General features: G+C 39.0%; 1 protein-coding gene across 1 annotated transcript; it reads right to left on the bottom strand.

Moving 5' to 3' along the window:
• Positions 1 to 19,665: 19,665 nt before the first annotated feature.
• PLPB (PAS/LOV protein B) lies at positions 19,666 to 23,994 on the bottom strand. Its single transcript, XM_086787538.1, has 7 exons — positions 22,723 to 23,994; positions 21,665 to 21,866; positions 21,479 to 21,543; positions 21,188 to 21,267; positions 20,765 to 20,820; positions 20,586 to 20,649; positions 19,666 to 20,288 (listed from the first exon to the last, which is right to left on the bottom strand). Exons 1-7 carry the CDS (start codon positions 23,393 to 23,395, stop codon positions 20,115 to 20,117), a joined length of 1,314 nt encoding a protein of 437 aa, XP_086643664.1. The 5' UTR covers positions 23,396 to 23,994; the 3' UTR covers positions 19,666 to 20,114.
• Positions 23,995 to 25,604: the final 1,610 nt, after the last annotated feature.

Genomic DNA, 25,604 nt, shown 5'->3' with positions numbered 1-25,604 from the left:
CATGGAGATATGAGATAGCCAAAAGACCTCTGGATTTTCACATATGGTTGCTCAAAAGGTTTCAATAAGTGGAGGCAATGTGTGAAATCCATGTCCCCACTATGCAATGAATTCAGGGGTGCTAGCAGCGGAAGTAGCACTTCTTGCGTGGGCCAGGGTCCCACACTCGTCGGGGCCTCGCCCACGGATATCCAAACAAGAGACTAATCCATTGGTTCTTCCAAAACCAAACCCAGAAAAGCTTCCCTTGCCCAGAAAGCACGGGCGATTCTTCCAGGGTAACTTTACTCTAACATAGTCAAAAGCCTTAACTAACTGAACTGATCGAACTCGTAGGTCCCAAACAAGAGACTAATCCATTGGTTCTTCCAAAACCAAACCCAGAAAAGCTTCCCTTGCCCAGAAAGCACGTGCGATTCTTCCAGGGGTAACTTTACTCTAACGTAGTCAAAAGCCTTAACTAACTGAACTGATCTGATCGAACTCGTAGGTCCCATCATCAAATTAAGGAAGATTGCACCAACGCTTTTTTCCTCATTGTGAGAGGCACAGCCGTTGATTCTTTTCCACAGAACAATTTTTTTTTTCCAGGATTTACTTCATCTATCGTACCATACAGAAATTTTAGTCTCACTTTAGGGATCCATCAGTCCAGCCTAACCCCATCCAGCAGTCCCATGGGTTAGCCAACCGCCCAACCACTGTAGTGATGGGATCCAATTAGGAATTTGGTTAGGTTTTGTCCCGGGTACTAGGGAAAAGAGTTCCTAGGTCCCCTAGCCGGATATTCATGCAAACTTAAAACTAGTCACACCACTTACACACCCAATATGAAATTGCCTTTTTCACAGAATCACCATCTTTTAAAAATAATCTTTTAATGAAACCATTGTGTCACTGATCATAATCCTCAAAATCTCCGGTTGAATCCTTATTTCCAATCATTCCTTCATCGGTGTACCTATGGCATCATTCCTTCATCGGTGTACCTATGGCATCATTCCTTCATCGGTGTACCTATGGCATCATTGGTAACTAGAACGCTCATCATCACCACCTGTCCACTCAGGGGCCTTTTTAATAGTTCCTAGCTCATAGTAACCGGCAATATATTCACATATCAAAATGGAATCCCCGTTGAAGATCTGCAAGATCAACCAACGGATCCATATAAAAGAGCCATGGGCTCATCCATTGAGGACCAGCAAGGTCAATCAACCAGATCCATGCCCGAATTCACAAAACAACTCTTACTCCTTGTTCCAATATCTTCCCCGATGTACTTCTGGTATCTTTGACAACCCAGAGCCCGAGCACCGTATGGTCAGCACTCTCTAGGATCCTTCGTCGCAGGTCACCTAACGCTTCACTCATAGGCCGCTTCCTTGGTCCCTCATCCACCGTACCGGAAGCTCACCATTTAAATCGAACCGAGGCTGGTCAAGACCTCGACCAAGACCTTGCTACGTGAGACGTCCTCCGTTGACTCTTCGTCAGCTGTTGCAACTTTATCAACTAGGTCTCCACACAACCTTATTCACAAGACGGTCAAAATGCTTCCCCAGCATTCTTGACATAAAACAGTCATTTAAAAAAACAGTTCATAAATACAATTTCTATAACGAACTCTCGTCTTTCCACATCAATCTACATTACTTAATCCACATTCATTTCATAAGCATTCCCATTCTCATCCAATCACATCATTTCATAAGCATTCCCATTCTCATCCAATCACATCATTTTCCATCTCAACACTTCTTTCCTCAATTAACCTCATCAAATCTCATCCACTCGCATTTACCCATACATCTCATTACTTCACATTCATTAATATCTATCCAGTTTACATCGTATCTTATCACATCCATTTCACATCACATCTCATTCATTCACAATCCGATTCACATCAAATCACATCCATTCACTTCCCATACCATTCATTTTATCACATCACATCTCATTCATTCTCACAATCCGATTCACATCACATCACATCCATTCACATCCCATACCATTCATCTTATCACATCCATTTCACATCACATCTCATTTATTCACAATCCGATTCACATCACATCACATCCATTCACATCTCATACCATTCATTCTCCTCCTGATTCACATGCCATCACATTCATTCACATCCCATATCATTCATTCACATCCTGATTCACATGCTATCACATTCATTCACATCCCATATCATTCATTCACATCCTGATTCACATGCTATCACATTCATTCACATCCCATATCATTTAACAACCCTTATCATTCATATCTATCCAATTTACATCACATCTCATCGCCTCAATTTCTCGTTCATATACATCACATTCACATCCACATACATTCACATCCATACTTATCACATACAGATCCACATCTATCCTTTCACATACATCCACATCCATTCTTTCACATACATCCACTTTTATTCTTCACACATACATCCACATCCATCCATCCATTCATCCACATTTATCTGATTCACATCACATCTATCCATCCATTCATTCACATTTATCTAATTCACATCACATCTATCCATCCATTCATTCACACATTTATCTAATTCACATCACATCTATCCATCCATTCATTATTTTATAAAAAACAACTTCATTGGGAATAACTCTTTTATAAAAAACCCTTTCTATGCATAAAATCAAAATTAATGAGAATAACTCTTTTGAATTAAAAATGAATTCCTTTATGCAAAATTAATGAGAATAACTCTTTTGAATTAAAAATGAATTCCTTTATGCATCTTTCTATGCAAAAAATCAAAATTAATCAGAATAACTCTTTTGAAATAAAAATGGATTCCTTTATGCATCTTTCTATGCATAAAATCAAAATTAATGAGAATAACCCTTTTGAATTAAAAATGAATTCCTTTATGCATCTTTCTATGCATAAAATCAAAATTGATGAGAATAACTCTTTTGAAATAAAAATGAATTCCTTTATGCATCTTTCTATGTAAAAAATCAAAATTGATGAGAATAACTCTTTTGAGATAAAAATGGATTCCTTTATGCATCTTTCTATGCATAAAATCAAAATTAATGAGAATAACTCTTTTGAATTAAAAATGAATTCCTTTATGCATCTTTCTATGCATAAAATCAAAATTAATGAGAATAACTCTTTTGAAATAAAAATGAATTCCTTTATGCATCTTTCTATGCATAGAAATTAATTCTAATGAAAATAACACTTTTATAATAAAAATATTTCCAATATGCATCTTTCTATGCATAGAAATTAATTCTAATGAAAATCACACTTTTATAATAAAAAATATCCAATATGCATCTTTCTATGCATAGACATTAATTCTAATGAAAATCACACTTTTATAAATAAAAATATTTTCAATATGCATCTTTTTATGCATAGAATGAAAATAACACTTTTAGAATACACAAATGGAGGGGATTACTCTTTTTGAATAACATAGAGATAAAACTTATTTTCACAAAATTTAAGAAAATTTTGCCATAACCTCCTTTGTATGGCTGACTATTTTTTAATTTTTTTCATTCTCAAGTTACTTAGAAATTATCCCAAATGTTTTAAAGCATTCTAAACTAATCAAATTCTACTTTTTAAAGAGAAACAATATGAAAAGTTTAATTCTAACAATTTGATTACATATCTAGGATAAAGAAAGGCTAAATTCAAGAATGAAGAGAGGGGGAAAGCCTTTCCAAAGGCATAACATCATTTTTTATTTTAAAAAAAACCATTAAATGGAATAAAGAAAAAGTAGCATTTCTAGCTTACATGAATTTTTGTGAGCTTTCCTTTGGCTTGATAGTTTGAGGGATCTACTTTTGTTTGTAACAAGAGTTGCCACCAATTCTTTTGAAGAGGAAATGGTCAAAAACTAATGAATTATCAATAAATTCACTGTTTTTGGCTCTGGGGAGGAGTAGAGTAACAGTGCATAAAACACTATTATTCTTTTACAAAGGAGGAGGCTTCTATTTATAGGAAAAAGTGAGCCTCTAACCAAACAAACTGATTCTAGAATTTTTCAGATCAGTTTGGTCACTTTTTGACCAGTTTAGCTTACTTTTTGGTTCTACTTGAAACAGGAGAGAGGAAAGATGAAAAGTGTCAGTGTAGGTCAATCTACATTAACTCGTTTTTACAGTTTACATACTTTCGTCAACAAGGGGCACTACAGGAATATTAATCCGTTGTCCATCGACTATGCCTTTCGGCGTGATCTTAGGCCCTGACTCACCCTCCGCGAGGTCCCGATAGACCCAGTGCCAATTAGCAGCTAGAAAAAGTACGGGTAGTCAAGAGATTATTAGTTAACTAAAAGTGAAGAAACAAAAAGAATTTCAAGTGGCTTCGTTGGATAAAGTGCAAACTTTCTCAGCTTCGCTTCCGTGCTGTGCGTGCCTTCGATCTTCAATTCCATTATCAGCCCCTATTGCTGGATACGCGATATCTCATTATTTGTGAGTTTAAAACTCATCCACACATGTGAAATAGGCGTCTCCTTCATGAGGGAAATTCTCCACACTGAGGTGTCAAAATATAGTATATAGACACACACACACACACGCACACACACATATACATATCTATGTACATACATATATATACATATATATGTACGTACGTATATATACATATATATGTACATACATATATATACATATCTATGTACGTACATACATATATATATACCTAAATGTATTTATGAATGTATGTATATATGTTATATGTTTATATGTGTGTGTGTGTGTGTGTGTGTGTGTGTGTGTGTGTGTGTGTGTGCATGCATGTATGTATGTATGTATGTATGTATGTATGTACATACATGTAACTATAAATATATATTTGTATATATGTATATATAGAAACATACATACACATATAAATGTAAGTAAGTATGTATGTATGTATGAATGCACATGGGCATGTAACTATGTATGTACGCTAGTATGTAAGTATGTATGTAGGTATATATGCACTATATGCGTATGTACCTATGTATGTATGCTTATCTAAGTACATATTGATCGGGGTTTTTCTTTCCCTTTTTATGGACCCTACAAAAGGGGGAAGGAGTACCTACATGGGGTAATATAGGGAATACATACGCTTTAACAGCAATAGTTGATGTTTTATGGCACTCTCAAAATAAACATTGGCAAGATAAACATTAGGCAACTTCATTCTATGCCTTGGAATAAGTATTATACCTTTGTATTTTTGCCTAAGATTTTAGTGGAAACAAAGGTGTCTTTTTTTTGGAGGAACCGTGTGCTTTGGAGATCACCCTTTTTACCATATGCCAACTTTTAGGTAAAGCATGGAGCCTTTATATGGCCTTTTGACTCTCTCTCTTTGCATCAACAAGAGAGGGCATGGGCTTGTGGTACATGCATGCATGTATACATACATACATACATACGCATATAAATGTAAATAAGTATGTATATGTGTATGTATGAATGCACATGGTTATGTACATGGTATGTACACATATAAATGTAAGTAAGTATGTATATGTGTATGTATGAATGCACATGGTTATGTACATGGGCTTGTGGTACATGCATGTATGTATACATACATACATACATACATACACATATAAATGTAAGTAAGTATGTATATGTGTATGTATGAATGCACATGGTTATGTACATATGTATGTATGCTAGTATGTATGTACATATATATATAGGTATATATTCATTATGTATGTATGTATGTAGGTATATATGAACTATGTATGTATGTATGCTTATCTAAGTACATATTGATCAGGGTTTTTCTTTCTCTTTTTATGATGGACCTTACAAAAGGGTAGGAGCACCTACATGGGGTAATGTAGGAAAATATATGCACTTTATCGGTAATAGTTGATGTTTTGTGGCACTCTCAAAATAAACATTAGCAAGATAAACATTAGGCAACTTCATTCTATGCCTTGTATAAGTATTGTAGCTTAGTATTTTTGCCTAAGATTTTAGTGAAAACAAAGGTGTCTTTTTTTGGAGGAACCGTGTGCTTTGGAGATCACCCTTTTTATCCCACATGCCAACTTCATTGCACTTTATCGGCAACAGTTGATGTTTTGTGGCACTCTCAAAATAAACATTGGCAAGATAAAACCAACTTCATTCTATGCCTTGGAATAAGTATTGTAGCTTAGTATTTTTGCCTAAGATTTTAGTGGAAACAAAGGTGTCTTTTTTTGGAGGAACCTTGTGCTTTGGAGATCACCCTTTTTATCTTACATGCTTACTTTTAGGCAAAGCATAGAGCCTTTATAGGGCCTTTTGGCTCCCTCTCTTTGCATCAACAAGAGAGGGCATGGGCTTGTGGAAGCTCTTAAGCTTGTGGTCCCCAGCGCTTTGGCATTTTTTTGGTGTGGTAAGTTACATGCTTTTTAGGGTGCCCACCATTGGCGACCATCAATGGTGTGGTTGTCCCTTTTGCGGTTGTGTGTGCCGCCCATTGGCTATCTATATCCGGTTGCTCGTGCCCTATTTTCAAAAATATTGAGGGGATTTCTCTCTCCCCATCATCACCCTCTAAAAGAGGAGTTCTTTCTCTCCAGAAAATGTTTTTTTAATAAATAAAGGAGGCTATTTTGAGCAAAAACGATCACAATTTCCAATCAGAAGAGATGCACCATTCTTTTTTGGCAAAGAAAGGAGAGGAGGAGAGATGGCCCAAAACTCTATATAAACCATCATGTGTCTCACCAAGAAAAGAGAGATAATTTTGATTGACATAACCAGGAAGAGGAAGGGATCTAGCTACCCCACCATATGGTTGTATGGGTTTCTCTTTGAGATGCAGTTGAATAATGATATTAGTTTTTTCCTTCTTTCATGAGTTCTGTTCACCTTTGTCAATGCTATGGAGCTTCATCTTTTTTCTCTTGGTCTATCCCATCTTTTGTTTCTGAATGAGTCCGCTCATCTCTAACCCCACGTCAAAAAGTAAAAACAAAAAGCTTTTTTCTCTTGGTCTATCTCACTCCGTTCCCAATTTACAAGTGTGGTGTGCTTCGGTGTCTTGTTTCCTTGGACAGGTGTGTGTGGACTACTATGCCTCAATCTAGAGGGGGGGACTTGGGGTTTTCTTGATGGGTTTGAGCTATGGGTGATGAGTAGGAGTAGAGGGCTCTACTCTTGTTCGAGGAGTGTCTTCTATAGTAAGGGTGCATAGGGGTGCTATAGAGGGTTGGTTCCCTTTGTTGCTTTCATTTTGGTGCCGCAAAGGATTTCTTCATTAGTGATATTTAGTTTACAAGGCTAATGCTGGATATTTCTTAAAAGTAACTATACATATGGCATCTTCTACAAATTAATTCTTATTCCATGGGCGAGATGAAGAGAATTTTGGTGAGCGGATCTTTTGTGCTACACAATAGTATTGGCGAAGTGGGATAAGTGAGATGATCATGAAAAGGCTATTTATATTGCAAGTGGAGGGCTATAAGATTATACAAGGGACTGGTATCAAAGACAAGATTATAACATCCGAGGAGATTAGGGATTTCTTCCACAGGCACTAGTGGACAAGTTTGGCTTTGCACAAAAGGGATAAAGATTGTGGGTGTAGTTTTAAGATGTGAAAGAGTAAGGCCAAGAGACCCTTGAAGATTATGGAGAGACAAAGTTGTGCTGATGTGCGAACCATTTGGTAGCATTATTTGGTGATTTAGACCACTCCTATTTATTGGCAATTTATGTTCAAGGTTTTCTTTCACGAATTCAACAATATGTGCTTCCTATTTGGGCATTCCTATTTGGGCGTCAAGATAGCTACATAGTATTAAAGAAGTGGAGTTCAATCTTGCGGGACTTAATGGTGCTCTTCCACAAATTAGTTCTTTGGAAATTTGTGACAACTTAGACATGGTGGATTCTTCTTTGCAAGATGGGGAGATCCTTGAGGATACTACTATGGTCTTGGAGCTGACAAGGAGACAAGTGGCTTGGATAATGGTATTTGTGTTTGTGTTGATTCACTAGGTAGTATCAATGTGATGAAGACAAGTATGAAACTTGTGAACTTTATGATGGAGAGGAGATTAATGATGATTTATCTCTTAATGTGAGTCAAGAGACAATCCATGATGTAGATGAGTAATGTGTGTGCAACCTTTGAAGATAACCACAAGGTGGATCTTGTGGTGAACCTGTGTGGTGATGTAGTTTTTTTAGAATTCAAGGAGGATAACTATGTGGTTCTGAATGATGTTGAGGATAACTCTATGGTTCTGTGAATGGTGTTAAGGATGTGAATGCTCTAGATAGTGATGTCAGTTTGATAGTGGTGGCAAATGTGATTCCTAGCCCATGTTCAATGGTCCCTTTTCAATTTTTGAGAAGGTTTTGTTGTCGAGATTTTGGCCGGTGAGGAGCCGCTAAAGTTGCAGTGTTTATTTGTTGGTTTTGTCTCTGTTTTTGGTGACATTGATGAGTATCGGGATGTGAACTTGGTGGAGTCATCTACTCTTTCAGCTGAGAAGGTGGTTGAGAATCTTCCAAATGTTGTGCATGTAGTTACACAAGTTCCTAGGTGTCTTTTTAACAAGTTTTTAAGTTCGCTTATTTGCAAATGGGTACTATGGTTGTTGTGTTTGGGTCTACCTCATGTTGCAGTGATTTGTATTGTTCCTGGCTGTGGTGTTTGGTGCCTTTAGTGTTATGTTTGGTGGTTGGGAGTTCTTGTTGGAGTAGCGGATGTCTATGTTTATCATTTGGCTGTGTTTTCCTTGCATGCCAGTCATTTTGAAAATATAGAGGGCTATGTTTGGCTTATAAACAGATGCACAAGAAAACAAGGGGAATGGCTTGCCTCTAAGCCTATGCAGTGGAACAGGTACCATAGTGATGCAGGTTTTGAGACTGCTAGAGGATGTGGTGCAATTGTTGCAAGATGATTGGGTCTTCATGGTTCCAGATGATCTTATATATGGCCATGACATATTTTCAATTTTTTATGCAGTGCTTGATACTTGTGATACCTTTGCAATAAAATCTATTACCTACTACTTTGATGTGCACATGCCTAGTGATAATACGAATGAGTTCTTGAATGCAAAGGGGGATAAAAAAATTTCTTGTGAGGAGGAGTTGCATTTGATGCTCATCATGATGACATACTTGGATGTGGATCCAAAGAAGTACAGGAGGATGGGTGTAGGAGACAATACATTTTCTTCAATAATGGTTGCATGGCTTATTGCAAATGTTTTATGCTTTGGATTGACAATCTATTCTATTATTCTAGGATTTGTGATGACCCAAGGAGGACAATCTAGCAAACTTTTTGATCCTAGCACGCAAAGATGTATGGTGCCATCAGGACTTTTAGTTGAGAAGTGGATATCACAATGTTTCACCTTTGATCCACGAGGAGGCATTTAGTTATCCGGGGGGGGATGGCTATTTCCTAGTGGTAGTAGTTATTCGTTGTTTGCCAGCATTATTTTTAGTCTTCTTATGCATACAAAATAAACATGGATATAGGCTAGCTGGCATGTATGGTTCAAGGTAACTTTTTAACTTCAGCATATTCTATGGCGTAAGGCATGAATGCCTTACTTTTACAGGGGGTATGATCGGGGTTTTTCTTCCCTTTTTATGGACCCTACAAAAGGGAAGGAGCAACTACATGGGGTAATATAGGGAAATATATTCAATTTATCGACAATAGTTAATGTTTATGTTTTGTGGCACTCTCAAAATAAAGATTGGCAAGATAAACATTAGGCAACTTCATTCTATGCCTTGGAATAAGTATTATAGCTTAGTATGTTTGCCTAAGATTTTATTGGAAACAAAGGTGTCTTTTTTTGGAGGAACCGTGTGCTTTGAAGATCACCCTTTTTATTGTACATATGTTGACTTTTAGGTAAAGCATAGAGTCTTTATAGAACCTTTTGGCTCTCGGTCTTGTGGAAGGTCTTGAGCTTGTGGTCCTTAGTGCACCTAGCGCTTGGGTGCTTGCTTTGATTTGTAAAATCGCACACTTTTCGGGGTGCCCACTACTACGATCATCGCTGGTGTGGTTGTGTGTGCCGCTCGTTGGCTATCTATATCTAGTTGCCCACACCCTATTTTTGAAAAGATTGAGGGCTTTCTCTCTCCCCATCACATCGCCCTCTATTCTCTAAAGATTTTTTTTTTGGTAAATAAAGGAGGCTATTTTGAGAAAAAAGGAGCATGGTTTACAATAAGAAGAGATCCACCATTCTTTTTTGGGCAAGGAAAGGAGAGGAGGAGAGAAACCCCAAAACTCTATATAAACCATCATGTCTCACCAAGAAAAGAGAGACAATTAAGCTTGACATAACTAGGAAGAGGAAGGGATTGAGCTACCCCACCATATGAATGTATGGGGTTTCCCTTTGAGATGCGAATGATATTAGTTTTTTTCCTTGTTTCATGATTGTATGGGGTTTCCCTTTGCAATGCGGTTGAATAAGGATAGTAGTTTTTTCCTTGTTTCATGAGTCTTGTTCGCCTTTGTCGATATTATAGATCTTCATCTTTTTTCTCTTAGTCTATCTCACTCCATTCCCAGTTTACAAGTGCTTTGGTGTCTTGTTTCCCTAAGCGGGTATGTGTGGACTACTCCACCTTAATCTAGAGGAGGGACTTGGGGTTTTCTTGATGCATTTGAGCGGTGTTGAGAAATTTGGTGAGAGTAGAGGGAGTGCTCTACCTTTGTTTGAGGAGTGTCTTCTATAGTGAGAGTACATAGGAGTGCTATAGAGGCTTGGTTCCTTTTGTTGCTTTCAATATATATAAATATAGACATAAATATATACATATGTATGTATGTATATATACATACATACATAATCTATATAGACATACATACATGTGTGTGTATGTGTGTGTGTATTATACATATGCATATACATATATACATTTATGAGTAATACATTCACACACACATAATATATGTATATGCATGTGTGTTTGTATATACATTAGGGAAATTTTGAGGCCCTCTAAGGAGTTTCATGCTCTTTCTCTCTCTAAAAAATGGGGCCATGGTGAGCCCTATCAATCTTATGTCAGAATCCCTCTATGTGACATATCATTGAGAAGCTTATGATGATGATGAGTAGAATTCAAATATACAATCTCCGACGACTTTCAAGTAGTAATGCTCAAGATACACCACAAATAAATGTTACATGCCACATCATCACTTTTGAAACCACTTTTTGGAAAGCTTCACTATCCTATGTTAGAACCCCATCATGTTATATACCATTGGAAAGATCTTGAAGAATACATTCTAAATCTACCAACTCCAAAAAATTTGGAAATGATGTGCTCAAATCTCACCGTGACCCCATTTTTTAGAGAGAAAGAAAGAGCATGAAACTCTTAGAGAGACCCAAAATGAGCTCATAATTTCCCTAATGTATATCTGTGTATATGGTATATGTATTTGTATTTGTATTTGTATATGTACATATATACAAATAAATATGCATATACGTACACATATATATGTATATGTACATATATTTATACGTACACATATATATGTATATGTACATATATATATATATATATATACACAAACACACATGCATATATGTACACGCAAAGATGGTCTATCCCAAAAGCCAGTGAGTTTCAGGTGTTGGAATCATTTTGTTCTTTTGTATCACATGATTGCAGTCTAAGAGCCGAAATCATCATACTAAAGGTCTCTCTCTTAGATGACACTCCTACACTCTGAAGGGGGGTTCATTTAATATTTTCAAAGTCTAGTAGTGTGAACAACCTCTTATTAAGAGAACATAAGACGGGCTTGATGCCTATAAAAGCATTGTATATGAAGGAAGTATTATCATAATGCAATCATTCTTGTGTTGTGCAACAACTCTCTCTCTCTCTCTCTCTCTCTCTCTCTCTCTCTCTCTCTCTCTCTCTCTCTCATGTTCCATTTGTCCCTTCCTCATTAAAGTTTTCGGATTGGATTTGGCGTAACATGGATTGTACGTATATATATATATATATATATATATATATATATATATATATATATATATATATGTATGTATGTATGTATGTATGTATGTATGTATGTATGTATGTATGTACGTACGTATGTACATACATATACATACATACATACATATATACATACATACATACATACATACATACATACATACACATATATATCTCTGTATATGTATACATATATATCTCTGTATATGTATACATATATATCCCTGTATATGTATACATAGTACACATATTTTTTGGAGAGTGGTATACATCTATTGGGGGGTTAATGCTCCTCGCACGTTTCATGTTCCTCATATTCCATGACGAGATTTTCATGAACAGTTTTGTATCACTCTACAATGAGAGAGTGTTGATTTGTTCTATTTTATTATCCATTCCATGATGAGATATGCCATGAAGGGAGTGAAAATAGAGTAGAAAAAGACCAATGGCTCCCTGACAACGGTGCCAAAAATGTTACAAGCTTTACCTTTGTTGGTTTTAATATTTATCTATCCATTACTATCTTAACAAGTTGCTGGAGCCTCTTTAACTTAAAATTACAAGTCTAAACAGTCATATTTGTACCTAGCATAGACAAAGAATTCATGACAATACCCTAGAAACCAATAGATGGTATCTTCAATTCATATGAAACTACAATATAAAGTTTTTTTTTTAAACAACCCACCTTATTCAAACTAGATTAAATGCTTTTCAAGAGAGGAATAATTTTTCTACTTTGTGTAACATTGTAACCAAGAAAATTTTTGCTTTGTGAAAGGGCAATAATAACAACTGGAGAAAATCATGAAATTGTGTTATGGCTTATGAAGTGAATTAACCAGCATATTAACACCAAATTTATCAGAGGTGAGGAAGGAATAACTTGAGCATAGCAAGTCCAAATTTATTGATGGTAGATTTAGAACCTACTTTTCAATATCTTTCTAATGGTATGTCACATGTGGGGGTTTTGACATACATATATAAGATTCATCATGGCTCCCTTTTTTCTCAAAAAGTGACGACATGGCTCTCCTTAGAGGGCCCTTTTTTTAGTCCAAATTTTTCTTAATGTAAGAGATTCTTATTCCCATATTTAAATTTATCGAAGGTAGTAGATTTAGAACCTACTTTTCAATGATTTTCCAATGGTATTTGTAACTTGTGGGAGTTTTGACATAAGATACATAAGGTTCACTATGGCCCCCTTTTTTCTAGAAAATAGATGACATGTTATGTCTTAGTTATTTTTACAAATCTCAACAAGTTTTGGTTAACCCCAACATTTTTGGTGATCCTGCATCATGTCCTTAACACTACATGACCAACATGTCCCCACACAGGAGGAAACCCAACAACGACGGGCGGCCAAGTGTCAGTAGTACGATGGGGTGGATCAATTCTTTGAATTCACTTGCATTTCAAAAGACCTCTTGGGCACAATCAGTGCACAGCCCGTTCGGGCACAATCCTTTGATGAGGGCATTCATCAGTTCTTCCGACGACATGCCAGGCAATAACATTCCACTTGGTAGATCCTCCGATTGTTGTTGCCACCAAATTGTTGGTAAAACCAGCATCCTCTTGGTGAAACTGGTGGCTCCCCAAACCCCTTAGAGGAATCAAACTTTGGGGTTACTTGGCGGGCTTCTACCTCTTCGAATGGCCTAACATCATGAGAAAATGAGGTACCCTATCTTTAAAGACAAGCATTCAAAGGGCCCTAATACTCATGCGAGAACCATCGAGAGTCGTTGGTGCTCCAACGGCAAGAAAAATCAACCAAATGAATTGAAACATAATGTGCTCACATCCACCTTGGAATCCAAAGCTGATGAAAGGAAAGCACAGTACGCAGATGCAAAATTAGGAACATGTTAGCGGCATTATTTGGAGCTGGATGCCAAGGAAGGGACAAAAGCTAAATAAGATAAAGATTCCAAAAACAATCATCTCAAAGGCCCAAGAAACTTTGGTGCTTGCAGATAATACCTATGCCAATAATAATGAGGAAGGAGATCATGAGGATTAAGTACTCTTCATGATGTTTTCAAAGGCAACTTTACACATATACTTCTATATGCTGAGTAGAGGTGATGAAGCAAGACTTCATGCATATATATTTTCCTTTCTTTGTAACTTAGTGTGAAGTACTTTGGTTCCTACCCAAGTTTGGCTCACTCTGTGTGATGCTATAAGGTTAACAAGATCTTTATGCTTGTCTTTGGCAACTTGACATCCCTAACAAGCAGGTCTTCTTGGATCCACTTTAAATGTCATTGCCCATATTGGTTTGTTCCTAAGAAGTGGTGGCTCCATGTGTAATGTAGAATTTTAGATGCACATTCACATGGGGAATGGTCCTAGGCAATTTGGGCTTAGGGTCCTTTCCATAGCGTTTTTGGTTCTGGCTTGACCACTTATCCAAATTACATGATATTATTTATGTCCACTTGAAGCTCTAATGATGTAGATTCCACTTTTGCAACAAAAAAAAGGTCAACCTAAAGTATCTCTGTTTGACTTTTTTTAAAGTCAACTATGCCGAGTTGACCATCCAAACAAAATCAGATTCAAGGGCTTTATAGCTTGAATGGTAGCTCTAGGAGAGTACTTCCAAGCCATGCTAATACCTCTAATTCAGTCCACATCATTTTTTACTGAATTAGGGTTTTTATCGTGGTAGAAATTGCCCTTTTGACCCCTTGAATGGTAAACGAATCAAGTGTTTGACGACTTGATAGGAGCATCTTGGTAGGAAGTGCTTTTTGGCCCCCAAAACACCCTTGCAATATCTTGTGCCATTTCAGACTGAATTGTCTTTTTGTGTACTGTAACCACCCAAATTTTGGCATAGTCTCCGCGCAATTTGATGTAGATCTCAAATCAATCCTAATGTAACATTCATCAATGGCAATACAATGCAAGATCCATGTGTAAAAAACCAACTCAATCCATGTGTCAAGTGTCCCAAATGCATCATTTTACCATTGCACTTGTTGTTGATCTTTGATTAGTTGTTGTCGAAGAAGAAACGATGTCGGAGAAGAGCTTTGTGCTTGCTGATCTCCTGTGGCCAAGCCTTGCCACCCTCTTACCAAGGCAATATTTGGGACCAATTCTTTACTCCAGAGTCCAGGTACCTAATCCCCCTCCGTATCGCTTTTCCAAGGTAATCATGGCATAGAGAATTCAAAGTCTCTCTCCCCCTTGGCCTCTCCACCAACACTAAAGATACCATATCATAATAGCATAAAGCCATATCATAATAGCATCCCACAACTCATTGGCATGTCCAATAGCATCCAATTTTCACCATCATGAATATTGATGGCAAGAAAACTAATGGAATGGCACAAGTATGCTCGAAGATGTGGTCATCAATGCTCATATCTTGCTCCATTTCTCTTTTTGTCATAATTAACTACTACTAATGAAATTTAATAGTATTTAAGCTGAAAATAGGATAATATTAGTGCAAAACTTACCCATAGGGTTGCCAAATCCTAGAACTTCCATTTGCATTAGACTCATGAAAACCCTAATACCAAGAAGAAATCCCCAAAACTTGCAATAGAGAGTGAATGGGACCAATAATGCTCATGCTTTTAATCCTAGATCTTCCATTTGCGTTACTCATGAAAACCCTAATACCAAGAAGAAATCCCCAAAACTTGCAATAGAGAGTGAATGGGACCAATAATGCTCATGCTTTTAGCTTAATAGCCCATTAGGATTGTTCATCCAAGATTATGATGAGCGTTAAGCATAATGATCATGGAAACCTCTCCCCAAATCTTGATTAGAGACAAGTAATGATTAATGAAGACAAGGGAAAGCTTTCTTATATGCTTTTCAATGCCAAACGATGCAATCTCAAAAGAGCTTGTTGAAGAGTTTTCCCATATCGTTTCCCCTGTTTCGCTTCCCTTCCACCTCCATAGCATGGCATAAGACATCCCTTGCTTACAATCTTAACAAGGCTTAGCAAAATCCCTTGTAAAAGACACTGCAAACCCTAAATGCAGAGCATTTTGCAGGCAGTGAACCATCAGGTTGCTACGCCTTTTGTTCCCTTCTTTTTTGCATCCGTTTCACATCCGGTTGCCACAAAGGGAAAGAAGAGGGGAAAAAATACTTCACAGTCAATTTGCCATGTCCAGGGTGCCCATTTTAGCAATTGTTGTTCAATCTTGGCTCCATTTCAATCTTTTGATGCACGGTTTGACTTAAAGAACACCATAGTCATGATTCCTAGCATCCACTTGAAACATTTCCCATGCCTGCACCAAATTTCTCAAGGAAATGTTGGGGAAAGATCAAGAAATCAAGAATCATACCTCTTTTTTTGAAATTTTTGCAAGAAGTGAAAAAGAAAGGATCAATTGCAAGGCTGTGATACCAATGCAAGAAAGGGGAGGGGAAGAGAGAAGAGAAAGATGCACTCATATGTTATGGAGGTGGATGGTTTTGCTTTGGGCACTACATCTTTGATAGAGTGACGAGATTTCTCACAATGATATCTTAGTTGAGGTGGATATGGATGTATCTTTTCGAGAGCTACACACACTTTGTTTCGCATGGATGTATCTGGTGCATATGATTCCCCTTTCAATGTAGAGAAATGGTCAGTTGATGCATGTACCCAGGAGTATGAGACTTTGAGGAGGAGTTGGATGCCTATGTTCATCAGGGATTGGATAGCCGTGTACGTTTGCTCATGGTGTGGATGATCATTCTATGGATATACGTGATGCTCATAGTGTGAAAAGCATGTTTTAGATCCGTCTATGGAGGGTGTTACACATGCATCGATAGATCCAAGAACATGTAAAGTGATATGTCAAAAAGGTGAAAAAGGTTCCAATATCCATGTGCCCTATGCCTTTTATTCCCCAAAGGCTCCATTAACCCTCATATATAAATGAACCTAAGCCCAAGGCCCCTAGGCCCATTCCCCATGTGAATGTGTACCTAAACCACTACATTACAAACCACTACATCCCTTCCCACAATTCATCCTCAAAGTCGAAGGATGGTTGTGCACACAAAGTATACAAAGGATATACACAAAAGCTAAGATTGGTTGTGTGACCTCATAGATGCACTCAGTCCACATGAGTTGTAATCATAATGGGTAGCTACCAATCCATGATCCCATATAATAATCTATGTTACCTCCTAGATCAAATGGAGAACTGTATAGATGGACTCGCAAGTTGAAAAGCATAATATCCCATGGATAAAAAATGTGGTGTAGCCATGCATAATCAATCATCGCCCAATATTTTGGGTCACACCGTGCCATGATCCAAAGTCCACATGACCGCTTGAATCAAATGCAAAGAATCCTCATCCTTGACCAAGCTAGTCGTGTCCTTCATAAACAATACAATCCAAGTGGCATCTAATACTTCCAAAAGTGAATGCCCCGATTGCATAAGTCATCACATCATATTGGCATCCACACGACCCAAAGACACACATCTCATAGTTGACATCCGTATGGGCATGGGTGTAATCATCAAAATACACATTGCCACTATAAATGCAAACTCCCAACTCACCATAGGTAACATGTGCACCAAGCATACACAAATCTCCACTATCAAGCATGGAGTATGCATCGTCATAGCGGGTATCTCCATCATCAAGACTACCATCACATGCATTACTCTATGTCATCCTCTATGCAATGAGCATAGCACTTATCAATGTCCCATGTATAAAGAGTGTCGCCATACTGGAAGTAAGAAGCATCTACAATAGGCTTGTGCAAGGCATCATTATCATGCACCACACTCTGATTGATACATGTCAAATCCTCATGTGCATAACCATCACCACATGTGTAATCTACCCATGTATCTAAAGTATGATCCTCAAGATCATATAAGCATGATCCTTAACAGTATTGGAGTCCGATAAGGAATCCACACATGAAGAAGTCTCCTAGAGCTCACAATCATACACTTTCCACTTTGAGCTCGAAAAAGCATCATAATCCTCTTCTCTCTTCTCCCCTTTCTTGCACCATAAGTAGCTTGCTCATAAACCTTGTCAAAGTGATTGTTACATGCTTGTACTTTTATAATTTAAAAAAACATGGCTCAACTATCGGATCCTTAATGAAATGTTTGATCCAAGGGTAGTTTGCTCATTAACCGTATCAAAGTGAATGTTACAAGCCTTTAATATTATTATTTTTTAAATGACGTGGAAATGTTTCTAAGGGTGTAACAACTTCAACTTCATAGGGGGACATCGACATCAAAGCTGCCATTTAGTCTTTTCCAATAACCACCAACCGAAGCGACATGACAACCTTTGAGGAGGTTGAAAGATTGACTTTGTGTCGGGGGACGCGAGCGGTTGACATTAAGCCAACGCTTCAATTCGTAGACGTTGAACCAACTCCTCTCCACCTCGCTTATGTGTTGATTTTGAGCAACTTTGACCCCTTTCTGCTCATCCTCGTCCCAACTAAACGCTACCAACACTATCTCCTCTTGACAACCTTGGCCCTCCTACCTCCATCATCTTCAACCCACCTGCATCTCATGTCATGTCAATTTTGACAGGGTTGCCAACTCCCTTTGGCAGCTGACCACAGGATGCGGCAAGGAAAGCAATACACCGTAGGTGCTCAAGCGTACAGGCTATTTGAGGAGGAAAAGGTGAAGATGCACAGGGCGCAAAAGGACCAACGGGGCACTGGTTGGGAGAGGAGATATGTTGAGTTGCTGATGACATGGCTAAGGGCTGTAAATAAGCTGGCGCGAGTGCTGAAATTTGAAGGTGCCGTTCAAAAGTTTGGAGGATTCTTCCAAATAACAGAACCTCCTTGCCATCCCCGCCCTCACAACCCCCCTGCCGTCGCACCCCTCTCGGGCCGCGACGTCACCGTGCCATCCCCCGGTGCCGTGCCATTGCACCGCCCTCGAGCCGCGACGTCACCCCCCATGCCGTGCCATCGTCCCCCCCCCCCCGGGCCGTGCCATCACCCCTCCCTAAGCATCGCACCCCCGCTTCCTCCAGCCAGATCCACCCATGCTAGCATGCCCCTGTCCACCATCAGCCGCGCCTGATCCGGAGAGGAGACAACACAAGACCATTACTGCCTCTCCGGTGCATGCGCTCTTCCCAGAGTCTCCCCCCACCCGCGTGGCTTACAATTGTTTTCCATGCCTTCCGGTAAAAGAAGCCAATAATTTTCAGGAGAGGGTGGCTCCTATCTGCATTTGAGTGGTTCTACATCATTCCAGGTGTTGCATCCCGGAAAGTGGCACGAAGATCTTCTCTTCCCCCCGAGTACGGCTCCAGGGACGGTATGGAGGACTCGGGGCTCCAGGGACGGTATAGAGCACCGAGTCCGTGTCTATCACCATTCATGGTGGGCAGGCGGTAGAGCTCTCTCACCATCTGCAAGACCTGCCGATTATTAACATACTCACTTTCATCCTCCTCCAACAACCGAGGTCTTTTCCCTGCTCCATCCAAGTATTGCAATTGGAAATTAAACTAAGGACAGAGGTCTTCTTATATGTAGATTTTCTTATCCCACAAACACGAGAGAATAATTCCAGCCTTGTCTCTTGGGCCCATGAACTTGGATCTAACTTTAATAATATGCTATTCAGAATTACCCTGTTAGAAAAACGGTCCACAAATTTGTAGAAGACCCAAATTGTACACGGTATGAAGATTCCTATGCCTTTTTGAGGATTTACCTATGGCATAAACAACTCATTTACATAGTTGATTGATAAAGATCTTATTACTCTTTCATTTGCCAAGGTGTGAGATAGCTCAAATGTCACCACCAACCAGTAAGCCATTGCTTGGCAATCGTGCCCATCCACCATCAGCCATTTTCATTGCCTACATTGCATCCAAGTGTATAAAGACCCTAATGTCGGGCCCCATTACAGTAGAGATCAAGGAACAGGCAAGCCTTATAAGGGTAAGAACAGCTGGGAATTCATACAGATCTTGCCCACACTCCATGGGAACTTTAGTTCCCCTAACGCTACATAAAAAATGGGTACTTAATTAGTGGTGGCACAACTACCCGCTCTTGCGAATGCGGCGTAGTCCTTCGCCTTGCAGGCTTCTGACAGCAACCCTCACTGCCCCCACAGCTCCTAGTTGCTTAATGTGAGGGGTCATCCTACTCCCAAAGCACAGCTCCTCATCTTCAGGAGAGGTCATATCCAATTGCACCCCTACAAAGAAGGCAACCTGCAAGGTGGCCAGCAAAACCTTTAGTTATAGTTACTCCATCAGCTGCATAACATCAAGATCCTGGCACTTCAGAATGAAGATCCACAAATAACAAAGGTAATGATGCCCTAGCAGTGATGGGAAATTTTTCATTGTGCTCATAGAGGTGATTGTAACATAATCTAATGGGAGCTTGTCTGGGTGATTAAAATCCCTTGGCAGCCTGCCTAGGTGTGTAATGAGAAACCATTAGTTTCTGAACCTACCTAAACTTCACAATCCAAGTGATGCATCATTCAAAAGACGTTGTGTTACCTTGCCTGCATTGCTCCTTACTGGAGCAATGTGTAACAAATTCCAGAAAGGTGTTTTATCCTTCCTGCAAGAAGAAAAGAGACAAGTTTAGTCAAACATGCAAAGGGTCTTTTGCAACTCAGGCTAGCAGCCATAGTATGTTTAAATCAAAGCAGCAAATAGAGCACATAGATTTTTACCTGTAGTTAAGAAGTCTGACAGTGCATGGCTTCTCTGCTTTCAATGATTCCCCTATCTGTGGACATAAGAATGCAATTCGGAAATTATGTACTAAATTGATATAGCTATACTCACAGCTAACAATAAAGAGACTTTATAGGCAGGGAGGGTGTGGCTCTCAATGCAAAGTTTGTTGTCGCTGCCTACATGTAAGAGCTTATAACTTGGTCCAAAGCTAGAAGATCCCAGTTCCTCTAGTCAAATACAAGGAGAGGGATGACCATAGGCAGAGAGAGGGTAGATTATAGCAATCCAAGATAAAGTATTGCAAACAATGTTTTAGTGTACCACAACCACATGGGAAAGACCACAGAATTATTTCTCTAAAGAGACCTTAGTGCTTGAAGATACAGCAGAAAACAAAGCATTAGCAGTACACTTACTAACTGAACTGCTCTTCGATCGGTGTGTGGTCCTTGCAAGAATCTACAATTCCGACCAACCACTTCTTCGCGGCTGTAACCTGCGAGAAGTTGCAGACGAAGAGGACACATAAATGATATGACGCTTGTTAAGCGTGCAGCACAACCCACATCGTCATACATCTAGTGATGGATAAAATGGGATGGTGGTCATGTGGCAGGAAAAACATAGATTCAAGGCAGCACTCTTTGGGAACAATGAGACAGCATAGGGGAATTGCAAGTAACCAAATCTAGGGTTCAGCAGCTTACCAGTCAATTGTAGGAACATGTCACTGGCATGAACTATTGGAGTATCAGGGAGGTGCGGATTTGCTCTGCATCAAAGGTAACAACATCACACGGAGCAATCAAACCCACAAATCACATAGAAAATACAGCAAACATATCAGACTAAGGTCTAAAGGATAAAATACAAGAAAAGAGAAAAGAACATACAATACAAAGCTTTGCTGCACTTTTGTCAAGGAAAGCATCAAGGAAGAGCAGACAACTCTCTCTCCGCTGGAGCCAACCGCAGTACATCTCGTCTCTGTTACACCAGCACCTTTGCATTTACTTGCAAGCTCGTTGAGCAAAGAATTTACAGAGGACTTGGCTTTGTCTTTATCAGCTTGCCCAACTTCACAATTGTCTTCATCTTTAAGAGACAACAAGCATGCCACATGAGATGAAAAGCTATCGAGAAATGAAGAACATACCCACCATTATCACCACCACCACCAGAATGTAGCTATATTAACTTCAAAATCCCCTTATCAACCAATAAAAGAAACATACCTATCACCACCATGCTTTCTTTTTTAAAAGACGGAATGTGTAACAGCTGCTTAGATTATCCCTCACAAGCTTACAAAGTGTAGCATCCTAAATCTCTCAAACGAGTTCATTATCTTAATTATTAAGTCACATGACCCAGACAGCCAGTGTTGTACCAACATCAAACACCCAACCCATCACTTCAACCCCAACCAGATACATAACTACATGATACGAGCTTAGACGATCCATTTATAGGATTTAGCAAGCATCAAAACCCAGCACATTAGGGAATCAATAGTGCTGAGCCTCAAAAAGCCCAATCTTCCTCAAAGAGATTAGAAAATTTACCACATCTTCAAATCTTGTTAGCACTCAATCTATCCATACACAAAGCATCACAGCAGAACTAACCCACACAATTGAACACCTTGTGGAGCCCAATTCATCATATAAATTGTTCGTCACAGAAACACTTACTAGGCATCAAATCAGAGCACCTAGCACCCAACTTATCTCTTCCGCACACAACCACCATTAAGCCCAACTCATCAAAGAAAACCCTAAATATAAACCTATCAGCACAACAAAGCTCAGCATAAAACACCATATTAATCTCAAATCAATCAAAGAGTAAGCTGGGCCGTACCAGAAACATACACTCATTGCATCAAATCAGAGCAAACCGACAAGAGAATCCAGCTCAAAAACACTTGAAAAGGTGCAAAGGTACTAACCCACATCTGCACCAATTGAGCCCTTCGTAGCGCCCACTTGGTCTTCTTGTGCCAAGCTTGCAGGAGATGCATCAGCCACAGGGGAGCAGAAGCACTCCTTTCCCTTGGAGAGCTGAGCTTCAATAGAGCTTGAGTTGATGGGAGTCTGGACCCCAACAAAGTGAACAACTCTCCCATCTTCTCTAGAGTATACAGGCGCCATGTGGAACAAGTTCCAGAAGGGTTTCCCTTGCTTGGAGTAGTTTAAAATGGCCACCTGACAGTCCCTCTCCTCCCTAATTGCATCCCTAATCTCCATGATTGTGCGCCTGTCTGTTGCAGGGCCTTGCAGAAACCTGCAATTTCTGCCCAGCACCTCCTCTGCTGTGTACCCAGTCATCTTCAAGAACCCATCACTTGCATACACTATGGGATTGTCTTGCAACCTTGGATCAGTCAACACAAAGTTGAACTCTGATCTCTGCAGCGCATCTCTCAGAGACTCTTTATATGTTGCTGTGAAGGATGCCATCACTTGATCAGCACGAGAGCTATGTGTTGCACTGTAAGATTGCAGCTTAATGAAGATTTCCTCTTCTATTTCTTCTTCTGCTTCAACTGTAACAATTGCAGACGTGGAGGGTCGATTTACACCAGCTTTGGATGGGCGATTGGAGGGCACATCAAGCCCCATTTTCTTTTTTTTTTGAAATTTAGGTAGAACTCTTGAATTATCCTTTCAATGATTGAGAGGGAGAAGAAGATGGCCAATGCAAAAAAAAAAAAAAAAAACACAGGTGTGAAATTATGCGATTTGCAAAGGAAGTAGTAGAAGTAGAGGCCACAAGGAGACTTCTAGACAGAGATATATATGCCTCAATTTATGTAAGAAATAAAATTTTTTTTAAATTCATGGTGTAAAGGTGCGGGGTCCAAAAAAAGGTGGAAGGGATAGAGCAACCTCAGAAGCAACCTCAGCAGTCAGATTCCAAGAATGATAATACATCAGACAATGCACTCCTGTGTCTATGAACAGCTTAAATCCCGATATTTAATAATTTCAAGATAGATACACTCTGGCAAAGGATAAGGATTGGCCAGCCGCCTGCTTGGCCAGCGTTGCAAAATTAAAATTAAAAGAAGTTGAAATTTTCCGAAAAATGGTAATATAATTATTTGGGGAATTTGGGATGAGCTGTAGTGCAGCGTATTTGGGTAACTTCGGGCAGGGGGGGTGTATAGTATATATTTAATTCAATAATTTCGATTTCGTGCAACGGCAAATGCCTGGATGCTTTCTTCTTCATAAGCGTCGCATATAAGCCTCTGAGGCTATCACGGTTAACACACAGAGCGCTGAGTCATATTATCAGCAGTATCTCCAACAGTGTAAAGTTATTGACATGTGTCCTCTCTCTCTCTCTCTCTCTCAAAATTCAGCATGAGAGCCAGCACCTACCCCAACGTGTTCCCTTTTTACACCTTTTCCACGCGCCGCATCTCTTGAAGCTCCCGTGTCCACTTTGCTGGCTTAGGGGACCATGGCCACCCTACCTTTTTTTACTTAATTGGATACCTCTACCCAAGCACCATCCATATCTTTGATTTTATCTTCTCCCCACTATAAAATGTAGTCTCCCACAGATTCATCTTGATTGCCGGGATCCAGTCTCCTTATCAGTTCATAGTTTATAGCTGGGGACAAGCATCTTTTGTGTGGAAAGATGAGATGTCGGATCAATACTAATTATTTATATTACCTGTAGCTGTTCAAAAGCTGTCATACTAGACCTTACCCCAAACACACACACACACACGCTTCACCAATTGCTCTACCACACTGCTGGTGAGGACACTGCTTGGTACAAATAAAAAATCTAGTATTAAAATAAATAAATAAAAGTTGTCATACAATCAATGCAAGATTACAACTTACTACTCTTTCTCCACCTCAAAAGCTTGTCTAATCTCTTTTAAATGGGTCTTGCTACACGTGTTTTGTAATTTTTGAAGTATCCAAAGTGATGGTGTATGCTAGGCATGTACAAACTGTTGTTATCTATATATATATATATATATATATATATATATATATAAGCTCTAGTTATTAAAATTGTAGTCCTCTTCTCCTCTTCCTCTTCTTCTTCTATCTTCTATATATATTATTTGGGAGCTACCACTTGGCAGCTCCTAGCTTTCCCACTTGGAAGCTCCTCTTTTCTTCTCTTCTTCTATACTATACTAGTACCCTTCTATACCATACTTCTATTCTTTTCTTCTCTATATATATATATATTATATAAAAAGAGAGTTTCACGAAGTTGCCACATGGCAATAATTTAGACGTTTGGTAGGCTCTCATTACTCTAGGAATTTAAAAAATATCGAGCTGGGAATCATATACGCATGCAAAGCACGGGTCGGACAACTAGTCTATACTATAGTAGTACTCTTTTATACCATACTACTATATATATATACTACTATACACACACACACACACACACACACACACATATATATATATATCTTATTTGAGGGTTAGATTAGAGAGTTAGAGAGTTAGAGAGAGAGAGGGTTAGAGAATGGGAAGGTTAGAGAGAGAAAAATAGTGTATGAGAGAGATAGAGAGGGTTAGAAAGAGAGTTAGAGAGAACAAGTGAGTGTTAGAGAGAAAATTAGAGAGAGAGAGAGAGGGATTAAGAAAGAGAACTAGAGAGAGTTCGAGAAAGGTAAAGAGAGTTAGAGAGAAAGAGAGAGTGTGTTATTTGAGAGAGAGAGAGAGAGAGTTGGCCAGTTGGAGAGAGTAAGAGAGAGAAAGTTAGAGAAAGGTAAAGACAGTGAGTTAGAGGGAGAGGGAGAGGGGGAGACAGTTGGCCAATTCGAGAGAATTAGAGAGAGAT

This window comes from Cibotium barometz, chromosome 51, assembly GCF_041138505.1.
Source record: "Cibotium barometz isolate CiBa-2024 chromosome 51, ASM4113850v1, whole genome shotgun sequence".
Taxonomy (NCBI): domain Eukaryota; kingdom Viridiplantae; phylum Streptophyta; class Polypodiopsida; order Cyatheales; family Cibotiaceae; genus Cibotium; species Cibotium barometz.
Note: the sequence above shows the minus strand (reverse complement) of the source record. Positions and strands in the feature narration are given on the sequence as shown.